Source organism: Gadus chalcogrammus, chromosome 19 (assembly GCF_026213295.1).
Source record: "Gadus chalcogrammus isolate NIFS_2021 chromosome 19, NIFS_Gcha_1.0, whole genome shotgun sequence".
Taxonomy (NCBI): domain Eukaryota; kingdom Metazoa; phylum Chordata; class Actinopteri; order Gadiformes; family Gadidae; genus Gadus; species Gadus chalcogrammus.
The window spans coordinates 4384391-4401890 of NC_079430.1; the positions used below are offsets into that span (position 1 = coordinate 4384391).

At 43.5% G+C, this 17500-nt stretch overlaps 1 protein-coding gene across 1 annotated transcript in view; it reads right to left on the bottom strand.

Moving 5' to 3' along the window:
• Nucleotides 1-12572: 12572 nt before the first annotated feature.
• The window catches only part of LOC130372737 (methyl-CpG-binding domain protein 2-like), a 6882-nt gene continuing 1954 nt past the window's right edge, over nucleotides 12573-17500 (bottom strand). Inside the window, exons 3-7 of the mRNA XM_056578889.1 lie at nucleotides 15802-15942; nucleotides 15527-15617; nucleotides 14201-14390; nucleotides 13550-13664; nucleotides 12573-13238 (exon numbers count right to left, since the gene is read on the bottom strand). Coding sequence (XP_056434864.1) covers nucleotides 13571-13664; nucleotides 14201-14390; nucleotides 15527-15617; nucleotides 15802-15942 — 516 coding nt within the window. The 3' untranslated portion in view covers nucleotides 12573-13238; nucleotides 13550-13570. The remainder of the gene's footprint in view (nucleotides 13239-13549; nucleotides 13665-14200; nucleotides 14391-15526; nucleotides 15618-15801; nucleotides 15943-17500) is intronic.

A 17500-nucleotide genomic window follows, 5' to 3' on the forward strand; every position in this document is an offset into this window, starting at 1 on the left:
CATCTCCACTCCTCTCATCACACCCTTGCTCCTCCTCTCCTCTCCCCTCAGCTCCTCTCTTCTCGTATGACATGCTGTCTCCTCCTCCTCTCCTCAGCTCCACTCAAGCATTCAGGTGTTTAATAGGAAACAGGTTGTCTACTGCTGTTGCATCATTTACAGCAGACATTGTCTTCAAATGAATACGGATGTATTACCGCATGGATCACCAAATGTCTACCATCATCCAAATTACACACACACGCACACAGAACACACACACACACACACACACACACACACACACACACACACACACACACACACACACACACACACACACACACACACACACACACACACACACACACAAACACACACACACACACACACACACACACACACAAACAGACAATGGATTAATGACTGTTCTCTGGTGACAACGTTGGTGACATTGAGCATAAGTAGCAATGGTAGCATGAACAGCGTTGGTATCATGTCTAGTGATAGGATCACGAGTGATGGAAGAATGGCTAGCAATGGTACCATGATTAGCGATGGGGATATCACTTGGAAGCACTAGCATTGGCAGCATGATTGGTGATATTAGCATGATGGTAGCACTGGTATCACTGGTAGCATAGCGATAGTAGCATCACTAGTGATGGTAACATGACAAGTGATGGTAGCATGACTAGCAATGGTAGCATAATGGTAGTGTGACAGGTGATTGTTGCATGATGGTCATATCACTAGGGATGGTAGCATACTGATTTAAGCATCACTGTAATGGTAGCATCATTGGTAGCAGTAGAAGGTTGAATGATGTCAGCGAGACTAGCGATGGGGGAATTACCACGTAGCCAGAGCAGTGTTGTCCTTTAAATGTACTTTCACCTTCCATCTTTCACACTCTATTCAATCAGAATTTCTAAATTTTCTGGATAGGTTTGTCTTAATTAGGCACTACTGGCCTTGGTGCCGCCCCAATGGAACGGTAATTAAGTGGGAGCCACTCAGCCACATGAATAACGTAAATATACGAGGGGCTCTGATATATATCAGGTTACACATATTATGATGTGTTCCTATATAACGTTGTCTCCTCGTAAATTTGATATTACAGCAACTTCGTATCTAATTTCCTAGATATAACGATGTCCTTGTATATTTGCTATTACGATCCGTGGTGCGAAGTACAAAGTACAAACACTTTGGTACAGTACTTAAGTAGTTTTTTGGAGGATGGGTAATTTAAGTTTTTATATTTATATTGACTATCACTTTTACTTCACTACATAAAAAGTATATTTAATTTACCCCGATACATTTGCAGTGCACACTCATCGTCAAATAAAATTTGAAAACAAAGGAAATGGATTTAACATACAAACTTCTGGTGAGATGAGATGATAAGATGAGAGACTTCTGTACTTTTTGGCTCGTTGACTAGGTTTGCAAATATCTGTTCTCACTGCCTCAATCCCAAATAATATTTGCTGACAAATCTCAGGCGCTTGTTTCCTCCTCAACCACCATCAGTGGGGCGGCTTGAGGACGACCACCGAAGACAAACACCCGGGAAACGAGCTATCAACAAAGGCTGAAATACTTTTTTTACTTGCAGTTTGATACACTAAGCTGCATCCATCTTTCTGATGTAACGCCAAGATTTTTTTGGTTCATTTTATATTATGTCTTTGTTAATTCAGTTGTCTTTTTATTTTATATCTTTGTTCATTTGGTATTATGATGTAATTAAATGTGATGTAATTTCCTTCTGGAGGCCTGTGGTCGACCGGATTGTGTTTGGACCACCCCTCCCACCCCCCAAACCTCCTCTACACCAACCAACATGAAATTAAAACCCACACAGACATGGTATCCTTATTTAGAGGATATTTAAAGAGTTAGATATTACATTTGTCCACGTTCAAATTGGTCATGCAACCTTGACTATGGCCAGTGACTGTTCAAGGTAAGGAAATGTCAGAAAAAGCTCTGAAGCCTGTGAGTCCTTGAAACGTCACGAGGGAGGTGTCCATTGCTGGACGTCAATCTTCTCAGCTGCAGTCAGGCCTGCCAGCCAGACTCTGTGTGTTCCTTCTATAAGGGGAATGCTGGGAATCATCATTAAGAAGTGGTACAGCAGGGCCCACTGGCAATTGTACGCTTGTTAGTGTTGCAAGGATAACCTTCCCCAAAAAAGCTAAAACCCCGGGACACCCCCATTCAACACGAGCCAACGGTTTCCTGGGAGCAGCAATAGCAATATGGGTAAGGTACCGAGCCCATTGGGGGTCTCATTCTCTGTGTAAGATGCGGCTCATCATTTGTAAACCAGGTGTTGGAGCGCAGAGAGGCTGCTGATCCAGGTTAGGGAGCAGACATAACAGTCAACACCTGTTTATCTCACTATACTCTACTGAACGGTACTAACCGGCTTCACTCAGCACGGCTGGGATTTACTTTTCATTACAACCGGGTTTACTGATTGAAGGTGTGTCTTTAACTGATGACGCGCTTATCTTGAGTCGACGACATGACCACACACCCACTTCTTTAGCCTATTTCTGTTTATGTTGTAGCCTACAGTAAAAATGTGATTGATTGGCTGGAGAGACATTGAATATATTTGGGGTGTTTTCTGACAGACGGAACACACTCAAGGATATCCGCGTTGATGAATTCTGTTTGATATACCCCTTTTTTTCTTCCTCAGCTCAATAGCTCATTGAGAGCCGGTTTATTTCACATTCGTCTTTCTTACACATTGGATATTGTTTCACACATATGACCATATGATGTCCTTGATGTTAAGAAAGAAAAACATTGAATATAAATTTCAGTGCTCTAATAGTGTGAAATTTTGTGCAATGTCCAGTCTTTAAACAAAGGCTAATCTGAAAGTAATCCGTCCAATTTCAAAAAGCTATTTTGTTTTGCAAGAGAATAGCTGCAAACTGGCATCACCATGGTGCACCTCAATCTAAACCATGATTACCCTTTTTAATAGGCTTATATATGCACAAACAAATAACAAATCAAGCTTTTGAGGAATCGCCACAATACTATTGCATGGCCATGCGTCTCAGACGCAAGATCACAGTGTGTTGTATTTTTATAGGTCTATAATCCAATTCCTGTATTTTGTTCAAACTGGTAGAGGAATCGCATATCAGCGCAGTGCGGTTCAACTCAGCACGACATAAAGCTAATGGTAAAACACCACTAGGTGCTGCTGGGCTGAAACTAAACAACAAAGACGTAATAAGTGTGCAGCGCACTAGTAGAAAATAATGTTGCATATTCTGACAGGACAATGGAGCCGAAAAAGCTATATTCTCACAACAATGGGAATTATAATTGACTCATTGACTCATTGAATACTCATTGAGGCAGAGGGCATACAATATTAAAAAATATCCAAATAAATAAATAAAAGCATCAGGGGAAGATTTCTGGATAAGCTGATCTTGCAGCAGCAGAATCAGACCCCAGTCTTCCCAGAAATAGGCAACGAGTATTCCCCATGCCTCATAGCCAGCAACTTCCAAGTGATATCGCCTGTATACAAGATCCTGGACGCACTATATAGCCGCAGCATTTCTCCGGTTTCTATTGGACTCAGTAGAGCATGCTAGCTCTGCCGCCATGGCCAAAATAGCTCCGGCTACAAGGAGGCCTGCTTCCTCCACTGGTCCTAATGAAGCAGCGTTCCCAGGCCTCCAATCAGGGTCCAGCATGGACCGCTCACGAGGATCCAGCCATGACCGCTCTCCAAAACATCCAATTAGCCATCTGAACAAACCACTCCGGGTTCAAGACAACTGGGAAGAAACCCATCCAGTCCCGCGTCTCCTCCAGCCCAGACTCCGACCGCAGTCAAAGCGACGTGGTACCACGCAGAACTCTGGCGGCTGCTGGCCTGGCTGCACCCATCGGAGTACCGTTCTTCCCCCCCTACTGCTGCTATCCCTCCTCATCTGAGGAATCCTGACTTCAACCTGATTCAGATCTTACTGTGATCTTCGGTGACTGGGGATTAAAAGATGGTGGAATGTGGGGATATAGCATTAATGCTATAAGATAGTGATGCCAGACTGTCAAAAAGTCTGAACATGGCAGAGTTCACTGACTGCAGCGTCAGGGTGCTGAGGAATACGGTCGTCAAAAGTATATCCAAAAGTGTTACGATTAACACAAATCCTTCTCTGCAAAGGCAGCAATGTACTTACAGCGGTGCGACATCGGGCTGGACTGGTCGGTGGTGGACCTGGGGGTAATCAGCAGGCATTTCACAGGCCATCACGCGCTGTCATATAACGTGTGAGGCCCCTTCTCTGAAACAGTCACACTGTGTCAGGAGACCACAGTCCAGGCTGGACTCGATGGGTCTGACAATCCCAGAGCTTGAATGCCAAAGGTTAATCCTGACATCTGAGGAGATGGCCAACCACAATCAGTGTGTCCCTGCAGGAGCTGCCCGATGCAGGCAAATGAGACGGAATAAAGACATTTTCATCTACCCCTCTCAACGTTCACGAACCGTCTAAAGCGCTTAGAAATGTCCCAGTTGTTGCTTCATTAATATATATATCTATATATATATATACGAGAAACGGGCTGGCAAACTCAACATTAAAAGCTTATGATTCTGCCCGGTCCCACTATTCATCATTTTGCACCGCCTTTTTGGTGGCTACTTTGCCAATCAATATTCACATAGTCTGTTTTTAGTTGTTGTCCATAGCGCACTGTTTTGAGTCTCAGAAAATGCACCCTGGCTCCATCAGGGCTCTACTGGCTGGGATTCAAGATGCAATGACCGTAACGCCTGTAGCTTTCTTGGCTATCAGGAAATCACCGAGGTATTTCAGAAGGCAATGACAAACGCCTGCTACTAAGTTTGTCTCTGATGCACAAACTGGTATCTCATTTAAGGCGAGGGTATTTTGGGCCTTTTGGAGACACTCTTCTAGAGTCAATCAACAGCTCTTTATGGGTTTCTGAGGTGTGGGGAGTATATGACATGTTCCAGACACTTAGACCCTGCTATCGATTCCACTATGTCTGAAGAATTTTGTCTCATTTTTTCACATTTTTTTTTAACATTCTAAAAACCGACGGCTTTAGCATGAGCACACTCATCTCTCCCAGACCAGCTCAACGTTTGGTCCAATGTCCTCCACGTCGGCGTGTATGAAATGGTGTAAACAAGGGGAGCCAGACGACCCCTTGTGCCTCAGCAGAAGAAAAAAAGGCCTGGCTCTCTGCCAAGCTCTGTGAACTGTGCAGGCGAGGTGGACTCTCCCCGGAGCTGTATACTGCTCACTCCGTCCCCGTCGGAGAAGCCTCGTGGCCGCCTCCAAGGTCTCCTCGGCCAGCCTGAAAGCTCTGGGTCACTGGTCGTTGGTCAGATTCAATACCAATGACATTATTTCGGCTCAAACAGTATCATTTTTTAAATCCTACAGCAGCGAGCACCCTAAAATAGTGGAACCACACAGCCAAACTAAACTAGGTTACCATTTCAAATAAACGGTTGAATCTATGAGTGATTTCTGATTGAACTCGTGATGATACCATCACTTCAGTCATGCTACTGAAGCTAGGATGTGTGTGTGTGTGTGTGTGTGTGTGTGTGTGTGTGTGTGTGTGTGTGTGTGTGTGTGTGTGTGTGTGTGTGTGTGTGTGTGTGTGTGTGTGTGTGTGTGTGTGTGTGTGTGTGTGTGTGTGGGTGGGTGTGTGAGTGCATGTGCGTGTGTTTGTGTTCTTATTCCCAAGGATGTCCACGTTTGCCACCTGCCATTCCGTCACCAACCTGATCAATATCTGATCAATGAGAGTGAAAGGTTTATTGCTTTTAAATGTATTATGCACGCATGCGTGCGCACAAACATACACACACACACACACCTTATATTATAAAAAACCCAAGAAGCCTTTTTTGAAGCCAAGATGCTCATTAAATAAGTATGTGTGTGTGTGTGTGTGTGTGTGTGTGTGTGTGTGTGTGTGTGTGTGTGTGTGTGTGTGTGTGTGTGTGTGTGTGTGTGTGTTTGCATCTATGCATGCTACATTGTCTGCTCCTGTCACCCGACAGACACAAAGAAGAACTTATCACACACATATATATACATACATATTCTGTACCCCCATATGCTTATGCATATGTGTATATATATATATACATATATATATATATATGTATATATATATATATATTAGTTATTTAGTTAAATAATTCCTATACTTCAGTGTATAAGAGTAGTGCTTTAATGGTGCTGTGTGTACAATTGAGTGACATCTAAGCAAGGAATTATTAGAAGTATTTTAAATTAATGTATAATCCCATCAAAATAATTATCATTCTGTCTTTGTTACCCTTAACATTTTAAAGGGTGCTCCAGATTTTAAATCTTGAGCACGTCGTCTTTCACACAGCCTGCAATGTTGCACCGCCACGTTTCTACAGCAGCCCAGAATGGACAAACAGCTCAAAAGAGGACAGATGTAAATATTTTATCATAAACGCTGTCTTACTCATGAACTATCAACCACAGTTTTACGGACTACTCACATGAATAAATATTGTCAATCCATCCAGGAGCCTCACGGACACTTGGTTCCTCTATGCTGTTGTAGAGGAGGACATCACAAACAGAAACACCTCGTGGCCCCTCACAGGCCGGTACAGGAGCATGGAGAGGGAGAGGTGAAGGGGATCAACTGGCAAAACAAATGCATAAAAAGGCTTTCTGCTAGAGCCGCTGCCCCCGCGACCCGACCCCGGATAAGCGGTTTTGAAGATGAGGATGAGGACGAGGTTTTCTGTGAAACGCTTTCCCGTGTATTGGCATGGCTACAGATACATAGCCGGGTCGAGGTAGTTGATTTTCGTGGTGTTTCCTGCTGGCTTATGTAGTTTGTTAGAAGTTAAGGTTAATTAACACTGCAGGAGGGTTGAATGTTTGAAAGCTAGAAGCCACCGGCCACCCCCCCCCCCCCCCCCCTCCACCCCACGCCTTCCCTCCAACCAAAACACAGAACCCCCCAGGCCCCCCTTAGGCCTCTGTTCCTCCCTCACTCCCACTCCCTCTCTTCCCTCTCTTTGCCGAACACAGACACACACAGCTACCATATACTGCTCTTTCTGCTTCAAAGCCTTTCATCTATTAACTTATCTTTCCTACTTTCATCCTATCCACCTCCCTCGGGTCCTCCTCTAGGATAATTTTATTATAACTGAATATTATGATTATAATATTAGTACTATGAGAGTATTATGAGCATTATAGTAGCACTGAGTATTATGAGCATTACATTATCACTGATTATTGTGAGCATCTTATTATCACTGAGTATTTTGAGCATTACATTATAGCTGAGTATTATTGGTATATTGTGAATGAGTATTATATCATAACTGAGAAGTACTACGTTATTGTCTGTATCTCTGAGTCTGTGTCTTAGCATCCTATTATTACGGAGTTAGTCTGTGTGTATGGCTGAGTATTAGTATTTGTACATTATTCAATGAGACTGTGTGTGTATCGTACCAGAGACTGGGTGGTTCAGCTGATCTTGATCACATATCAGAAGATTCCAACTAATGTTTAATTGAATCATTCCAACATGGAAAGTGAAAGATGGACAAAAGAATGGTCAATGACTCAAGTTCTAAAATGATGCAAAGAAGATCAAAAAGAAAACTAAAATATATGTAATCTTGAGCTATTTTCCATTATATTCAACAGCAATATTTCACAATCAATAAAACACAATTTTTTTACTTGTCTATTATAATTGTATGCACATTTTAAAAAAATTACAGAAAATGGCTCTTTGGTTGCCTAATTTTGTTGGTGGATTAATTTGCCTCACTGCTGATCTGTAAAATGTGGTTGGGCAAGATACATTGTACTTCTGGCAGCCCACAGGATGTTGTCTGAACTGTGATCCACAAATAATGTTAACTTTTAGCCTACGTTGTAAAATTATATCCATACATTCACTTTCAGAACCAAATTATTCAAACAAACATTTGTGTACCTAATCTAGTTTTGTTCAATGTGTACTGCAGCTTATCTGTAAATGTGGACGCATCATCATCATACACCTCTAGACAGGCACATGCAGATTTAAACGCTGCCGTTTTCCTGCCTTGGTAAGATAAGATTTTCAATGCTGGAATGAATATCAATGGCATTATGTTTTTAATTTTAATCAATTAGTATCTCATTGTGTATATGGAAACGTAAACAACATTGAATTCATGACATAAAAATCATTAACTTTTAATCAAATATGGCGTTCAGCTTGAAATTAAGGGTTTTATCAAAGCTTCTCCACATTGCAACTGATGTGCTGGCTCGAGAAACGAGCGCACTACAGGAGATCAGTCAGAATCACAAGCCTAATGGCGCATCGAAGATCTCTACCGGCAGGTTCGGTATGAATAGGTGCGGCACGGTTCGCATTTCCACCGCCAAAAGTAGGCGGGGTCCGGATGTAGCCGTGATTAGCCGTACTTAACGCTCCGTACTCCTCCATTGGGGTACCGAGACGTCTGAAAGGGTGCCAACAAGTTTGAGCTAAACATGCTGTCTGTTGATGACAGAATCATCACTTCCGTGCGACAGGGGGATAATAACAAACAAACACAGTACCCGCAAGGTATTTCTGGCGAAAGCTTTGTTTTCTTATGAAAATGTTGTGCAAAGTTTTCCGTCCTTCTTCGACGTCCTACATTGTTCCTCTTTGTTTATTGTTTCACATTCTTATTTTTCCTTGGATTTGTAAGCAGGCTACACTGTGTCAGGCTGCTATGAGATGACGACGCTTACGTACCTGCAGCGGCTATCGCCATGTGGCTTAAACCCTGCCCTAACCTAAGGGTACTGTCGGCGGAAGAAACACCAGACGGGACTGAGCTTGGCCAAACCGGCGTTAGCAACTTATCTACAAACTCATAAAATCTTATATGGTGTTGTCCACTATGTGGAGAAGAAACCATTCATAATTGGTGTTAGCTTGAAACAAGTGGTCAAAATAAAACATATAGACTCAAATAATTTACATCAACGCACTCCCATGAAGAAAACAGGATGGGCTAAAGCACGAGACATCCGCACTGCACTGGCAGCCAGGGGGACCCTACCAAATAAATGTGTTAATCCATTAGCATGGAGGTAAAGAAGAGGCCCATTAAAACAATGCTTGTACTATTTCAACAAGATTTCAACTATAACTTTTTCAATGTTGACCAATTTAGATGGATTTTGGTGCAGGTATTCGAAGAACAAAATAGATGACTCATATTCAAATGGTCCAAATATGGACCAGAAAATGAAAACCATTTAAATGATAACTTCAGTAGCTGAGCGTCGAGAGAGCAGATTGAGAGTGGAGGACATAGAACAGATTGTCATTCAATGAGCGAATTCATTGGATTTTTCCTACTTTCATCCTTCTGAAATTCACCCTTCTGCCAAACCGGAGAGAGTATTTTCCATAAAATACCCACCGTAATGTCATCATGTGGTTTGTAATGACTGTGATGAGTGGTTGTGACGGTCACAGTGGAGGGTACTGGTGCGTGACTGCATCCTAGGAAATGTGTCATTTACCTGAGGCACTAGAGGGCCTTGTTGCGATGCGTCATCATGTTAGCTGAGGCCAATTCTGCTTTCCTCCAAACAAACACTCAACACTCTGAGTCTATTTATTTATCTTGTTATCTCAAAATTATGCGAAAAGCTTTGATAGATAAAAAAAAAATGCTCTGTTTTTTTAAATTAATGAGATACCTCAAAATCCCAAGAAAAGCCCTCACCTGCATGCAGAAACGTTGGCTGCTGCTATCAGACTGACCCTCCAAAGGTAATTACAAGGAGGGGGTCGATATCCCAAAGTCTCAAACATAAACCATAATAAAACTGGCAGAACATTTTTGCTTTTATGAAATAGAGCTCTGAGGTGAATGAGATCTTCTTTTGAGATTTTGATGCTTCTCGTTTATTCCAATAAACAGAGATTTATTTTTGCTGTGAAGACTTAGATATAATAAACTTGTCGGTATAGAAGCAGCACAACATTTATTTTCTCAAGTGAATGCTTTTGTTCCCTTCAGTCCTGAAAGTGTCGATGGATATATATTTAAATGACACAAGGGAAAATGACGCATTTTGTGGATTGTGTAATATTCGTGTGGATATCCTTTTACATGAACTGAGTGGATCGGGGTCCAAGCAATATAAATGGTCTTCGATGGGTTACAACTCACTTACTTTGATATGCTTTACACTGATGGGCAAAAATGAACAAACAAATATTTTTGAACAGCTGTTTTTAGTTGTTATTTACCGGGTCAGCCTGTCGAATGTCGACTGTATACATGATGACTGGTGAGGCATTGAAGATGTGCTTTGTGGGGCAGGCCGCAATAGCGATTGAACGTGTTTGTTCTACAGCAGAGCGTCACAAACTGACAGAGAAACTAAAACGATTTTGCAAAAAGTATCAAGCTAGGAAGGTGTGTAATAAGATTGTGCAAATAAGATTCAGCTGCAGTATATATTGGACAAAAATCAACGAGATCCACAAATGCATGTATATGGTTCACATTGGAATATATTTTTTTACGAAGACGTACAAATTTGTGGTGTTAAATTATAAATTTGGATATCATCTTATAATCACAACGTTCAAATATTTCTGGATCTTGATACACTTTAAATTGTCCTCTGTGGGTTACAAATAATGAAGTCCAACTAGAAAATACGGTAAGTGCTGCAATGCAAAGTGATGTTGAAAATATGTTTTAATAAAGCCACAGAGTTTAAAACGTAAAGAAATTATGAATGGCTTAAATTATGAAAAGTTTTGAACAGAGTTCAAACGTCTTAATGGATTAAACAAATAGAATCAAATTGTAACATATTTTGAGAGGCAAAGGAAAGACCAATCGTCATGTCTGAATCCCCTCGTGCAGGCCTACTAAGTAGGTTAATGTTTTCTTTAAGAATAGGAAAATGCACCACGTACACCAGTAGCCAAAATTAGACATTATAATAGCCTATAGCCTAATAAACACGTCATGCACCTACCCGATGTCAAGTGGACCAGGTTAAATTCACTGCGGGTCTCCTGAATCTGTGCAAATTAGAGCAGCACTAAACAGCAATGTCGAATTTGCAACATTTTGCAACAAATGATTCTAGATCTGCCCCTATGTGTACACGTCAGAATTGTGAGGTATTCACCGGCTACAATGGCGCATCTGTGGCTGCTGGTAATGCAACCACATAAAAGTCTTCTCTACGGGCCTGTTCTCCTCATTATTAACAGTATGTTTTTTATTTGACGGCAGAGATCAGGGGCTGTTTCCAAAAAATGCAGGGCTATAGCCTCGAATGCCCAGGTCTAACAACTCGCCTGTGCACGAGTGTGTGGGATTAAACACAACAGCATCTTTATCTTTCATTGTAAATTATTTGGGAATGCAAACGCCATTACAACGATTTCAAGATGTTTTTCAAGACACAAAGAGAGAAATAAAGAAGGACAACTGTGTGTGTGAAAAATTTCTCAAGGCATTCAACTGCTTTGCATCTCATTTTTCTTACACACACATAGACACACAAACAAACACACACACACACACATAAACACACACTAACATCTGGAGTGTGTGTGTTTATATAAAAGGTTTATAATATTTTACGAGGGTCAAGATGTGTTTTTCACTCTCTGACCTCAATTTAGAGCGACTTATCTGCTTAGAAATGATTTCCCAACTGCCCCTTGTTGCACACACACACACACACACACACACACACACACACACACACACACACACACACACACACACACACACACACATCCAACCACATATTTAAGAACAAAGATCTCCTCTTTCCATTTTTAAAGCAACAAACTCCTCAACATCCCCATGGACGGACACATAAATGAAGATGGGCCCGGATGGGGCGGCAGAGAGTGCACGTCACTCAGCCTGTGGGTTAATCCGATACGAAGGCAGAAACTGGCGAGGATGATTGTGACTCCAAACTCATTTCACAGCCACGCTTCAAGGAACACACACACACACATTCCTCATTAAGTTTGGATGCTTGACCTATCATTAGGCCCCAAGTGATGATGATGATGATGATGATGATGATGATGATGCTGACGTTGGTAAATAGACTGCATTTATATAACGCTTTCTCAGACCTGTTGAAGCCCTTAAAATATGGCCTCACATTCAGACACGTGTTCAAACACCAACGGCGGTGTCGGATGTACAAGGCAACAGCCAGCTGGTCGGGAGCAGTTAGGGTTAGGTGCTCATAGACAACTCAACATGTATCACAGCTCTCAGAGGACCAGCAACCTTACAGTGGCTCTACCGCTTGAGCCCCTGATAGTGATGAAGACATTACAAAATGACCAAGCTAAGGGAAAGTGTTTCACTTTAGCCTCACTCTGGTACTGATAGCTGGTGGGGGGAGGGGGACAGACAGACATACAGGTGGATGGACAGACAGGCAGACACACAGACAAACAGGCAGATCGACAGACAGACAGGAATTGAAAGACAGGCAGATTTGGCGACAAAGGACAAATGGTTGTTGTCACAAGTTAGATACAATCAAATAGTATCAAAATATAATGACTAAAGTATTATGGTAGTAGAGTATAGGCTATTATGGAAGGTTGTGGTCGAATGAGGGACAACCCGGATGGTACATTTATGAAACCAGTCCTCTTTTGTGCTGTAGGAAGAAACATTTGAAGTTCATGTAGGGCCAAGCTAAATTCAAGCTGATTCATCTGAGATATCCCTTCAGGATTTGGTTTTTCTTTCAGTTTAAAACAAAATCAAATAAAACAACTTTTTTTCGAATGTTTATTTTTCAGAAAGCAAAATCTTAACAACAATACAAAAATATAATATCATTCATTAACTGCTTTAAAGACAGAACAAAGGGATTTTTGTTAACAAAGATATGCATCAACAGTGAAAACTGTTTTCTCTTCACAAAGAATAGAAATTCAACATGGTGAAACCACCATGTTGTGTTTAACATTATAATATATATTTATATTATCAACTATATTCTTATATAAATTTTCAATAAATGCTTGAATTTGAATCAGAAGACAGGTAGGAAAGGCTGAAGCAGGGGGCGGGGCTTCTGGTGGTAGGGGGAGGGGCTTCCAGCAGTGGGGGGGCCAGACTTGGTTGCATTCTGCAAAAATATTGAATGACATTGATAAGAAACAGTGAAAAAGTATAAAGAAAGCACACGCACGCACACACACACACACACACACACACACACACACACACACACACACACACACACACACACACACACACACACACACACACACACACACACACACACACACACACACACACACACACACACACACACACTGTGCTGTGTCTGTGTTAGTCTGTGGTCTACTGTTTGTAGTCTACCTGTCTGTCCGTCCACGTGCCTTTCTATGTGGGTCCATTTATACTGGTGTGTCAGTCTCTGGCTGACCTGCTTACCTGTCTGTCAACCTGTCGGTCCTAGGAGAGGTGCGGGTCTCTGCATGCCAGACCGTCTGCCAGCAGCGCCTCCTCTAGTCTCCTCCTGGTCCGGAACACCACCTCCTCCTGCTCCCTACGCGCACACACACACACACACACACACACACACACACACACACACACACACACACACACACACACACACACACACACACACACACACACACACACACACACACACACACACACACAGACACACCTCTGATGAGGAAGGCCTTCTCTTGCTCCACCTGCTCGTCCTCCACCTCTAGCACGTCCTACTACTCATCCCCCCCCCTCCTCTTCCTCCTCCCGCCTTCCTCCTCTATCTCCTCCTACTCTTCATCCTCCTCCCCTTCCTCTACTTAGAATAGAATACAATAGAACACATCTTTAATGACCACCAAGGGGGACATTTGTCTTTGGCTCACCAGACATAATAGAAAGATAAACATACAGACATATTGTCACAGACATATAATGAACATTTCAGGAAAAAATTAAATAATACATATGCTTAAATACATAAAAATATAAATAAATGTACTTCCTCCCGCCTTCCTCCTCTACCTTCTCATACTCTCCATCCTCCTCCTCCTCCTCCTCTACCTCCTCCCCCCTCCCCCCTACCTGATGTGCTCCTGGGTGATGGTGAAGGCTCTGCAGGGCGGCTGGGAGGTGGAGATCCACACCCCCGGGTTCTTCTCCACGCCGGAGGAGGCCGCCTGGCCCGTCACCGGGGAGGAGGAGGAGTGGAGGGCCGCCGCGATGGCAGCCAGCAGGACCTCGTCCCCTTCTCCCACACTGTGAGGACTGAGGCCTGGGGGAGGGGGGGGGGGGGGGGGGAGAGGGGGAGGGGGAGAGGGAGGGGGAGAGGGAGGGGGAGAGAGGGAGGGGGAGAGGGAGAGAGGGAGAGAGGGAGAGAGGGAGGGGGAGAGGGGGAGAGGGAGAGAGGGAGGGGGAGAGGGAGAGAGGGAGGGGGAGAGGGAGAGAGGGGGAGAGGGAGAGAGGGAGGGGGAGACCGACAGAGAGAGAGACAGAGACACAAAGAGATAGACAAACAGACAGACAGACATACGGACAGACAGAGACACAGAGAGACAGACAGAGAGACAGACAGACAGACAGACAGACAGACAGACAGACAGACAGACAGACAGACAGACAGACAGACAGACAGACAGACAGACAGACAGACAGACAGACAGACAGACAGACAGACAGACAGACAGACAGACAGACAGACAGACAGAGTAGAGAGTTAATGCCTGGACAGACTTAAAGGTGCTGTAGGTAAGACGTAAAAGCTATTATTTGAGTGTAACCAATTCTGGTCCAGCAATCTGCCTGCTATTTTAGTGAGAACTGCTTTAAGAAGATCTGTTGTAGTTGAGTGTGCACGCCTCGGTATGAGACCATTTTGATTTCCGACCACTCCCGGCTAATATCTGACCAGATGGTTCTTGGGAAACCATCTTGCCTATCACATCTGTGTTGAATGCAACAGTGCTCAAAGGCAGAGGAACGTGGGGAGGCAGTGAGCAGAGTGGGAGGGACGTTGATGTGTTGTGTTATTTCTAAGTGTTGCTCTCCTCCTCTCACCCTAAATAGACAACATAAAACAAAATGGCCGGTTTGCGTCAAAAGTCATGCTCTACATTGGGCTTCAGTGGGCGCAGGGAATTCAAATTAGGGGTGAGGAGTGTTAGGGGTCCAGAGCGTTGGGGGTTAGGGGTGATGGGTTAGGAGTGTTAGGGGTCAGGAGTGTTCTAGGTTAGAGGTTAAGGGTCAGCGGTTAGGAGCGCTAAGGGTTAGGGCTGTTGGAGGTCAATAGGAGTCAGGACGGTAAGGGTCAGAAGGTGAGGGGCTAGGGTTTAGGAGTGTTGAAGATAAAGGGGGGGGGGGTCAGGAAGGTAAGGGGTCAGGGTTAAGGAGTGAAGTGGGTCAGGGTCTTACTCTGAAGTCCTTTAGGAAGCTCCATGCATTTGAGCACCTCCTCCGTAACGTCCAGGGAACGCAACCCCTTCAACCGCTTCTCCCAGAACAACTGGAGGAGGAGGGAGGAGAGAAGGAGCCAAGAGGAGAGAAGAAACGGGTATGTTTTCATCAGGTTCTAGGTCTATCGCGAGCAACCATCTTCAGATGAACAAACACTGCCCCCTAGTGGTGGTCGCAGGTTCAGCAACAACCAATATATCGCGATATATACATTTTTTTGTGCTTGTGTGTACCTGTCTGGGTGGCTCTGCTTCCCGCTGCAGGTCACTCTTGACCTTGTTGCCAGGGTGACCTATGACCTTGGTAACGGGCTGTTTAAAAATGGAGGCCGTCTGTCTGATAGGCAGAGAGGTGTTGAGGTCTCCTCTACCCCCCTGGGAGGAGAGAGAGAGAGAGAGAGAGAGAGAGAGAGAGAGAGAGAGAGAGAGAGAGAGAGAGAGAGAGAGAGAGAGAGAGAGAGAGAGAGAGAGAGAGAGAGAGAAATTATTAGAAAATGGTATCAGGGGACAAACATACAACATTATTATGTCCATTTACACAAACAGAAAGTGTGCATCTAAAATGAACCAAAAGCAGACAGACTTATTTCCCTAGAGAGACGTGTGCGTTCCCTGTCTGCAGCCAGTGTCTAACCCTCAACCGGTTTCCTCTCGGCATAGGGGGAAAGTGTTTTGTTGTACCTGGGTGGTGCGTTGATGCTCCGGCGGTCTGAGTAAATGTCAAAAGGTAATAGGAAATAAAATGACACCTGTCTGCAATTTTATTTTTCCATACGTTATGATCTCTGAATATCCCCTCAGGCTGAATGAAACAGCCGTGCTGCCTGGACCTAACTACACTATGATTGCCTTTTCTTTTAGAAATAATCCCGTTTTTTTAATAATCAGTACATTAAGTCTACAAAATGATCCAGGGCACCAACCCCGGTGCCCTGTCTAACTGTCCTGTGTTGGAGCCATTCGCCCACCATGAGCTGCTACAGCCGTGACCTCGTCTGTACTCTCTGCCTTACGTAACCTGACCTCAGAAGGCCCTGCGGCAGAAGGCCTCCTAACTGAAAGCTTTCTGGTGGAAAGGGCTCGAGGCCAACAGGCCTCAGGTGGAACCTCTCCAATGTGCCACTCCTGCACTGGTTCTCCCACATCTTTCCTGACAGTGAGCCCCAGCGGGACAGAGTCAGGGTACAGAGTGTGTGTGTGTGTGTGTGTGTGTGTGTGTGTGTGTGTGTGTGTGTGTGTGTGTGTGTGTGTGTGTGTGTGTGTGTGTGTAGTGTATGTAGATGTGTATGTACGTCCTTGTATACTGTATTTATGTGTGTAGTGTATGTATGTTCGTGCGTGTGTAGGTGTGTAATATATGTGTTTGTAGGTGTGTAATATATGTGTGTGTGTAATGTGTGTGTGTGTGTGTGTGTGTGTGTGTGTGTGTGTGTGTGTGTGTGTGTGTGTGTGTAGCAGAGGCGGGCCGTCAGGGCCAGCAAAGCCTTCTCTGCTGGCGTAGACACTTTCAGAACAATACATTATTTTTATTTTTATAAAATATATAATTTATACCTTTTAATATATATATTTTTTCATTCATTCTACCTATTTTAATAAGTTTGTTCACATAAGCCTAAATACGTATTTATTTGTATTTCCTTCAGTTGCGTTGCCTCCAGCGCGATAATATATATATTAGAGCCCTTATCCAATCAGATTATTTCCCTTCGCTGTCTCCGGGTAAAAAATTATCTAGCCGAGGCCTTCAGAATCCTGAGATAATCCCCTCGCTGTTGACCCTAATGGGGACTATGTTGTTGATTGACATGTTCTTCAACCGCTCCACAACGAAATCGCACTTTGGTTGATATGTAAAGCCTATATTAATATTATTTTGGTTTAAAAAAAAAAATACCTGTGTTCGTTAAAGTAACATGTGATTGTTTTGAAT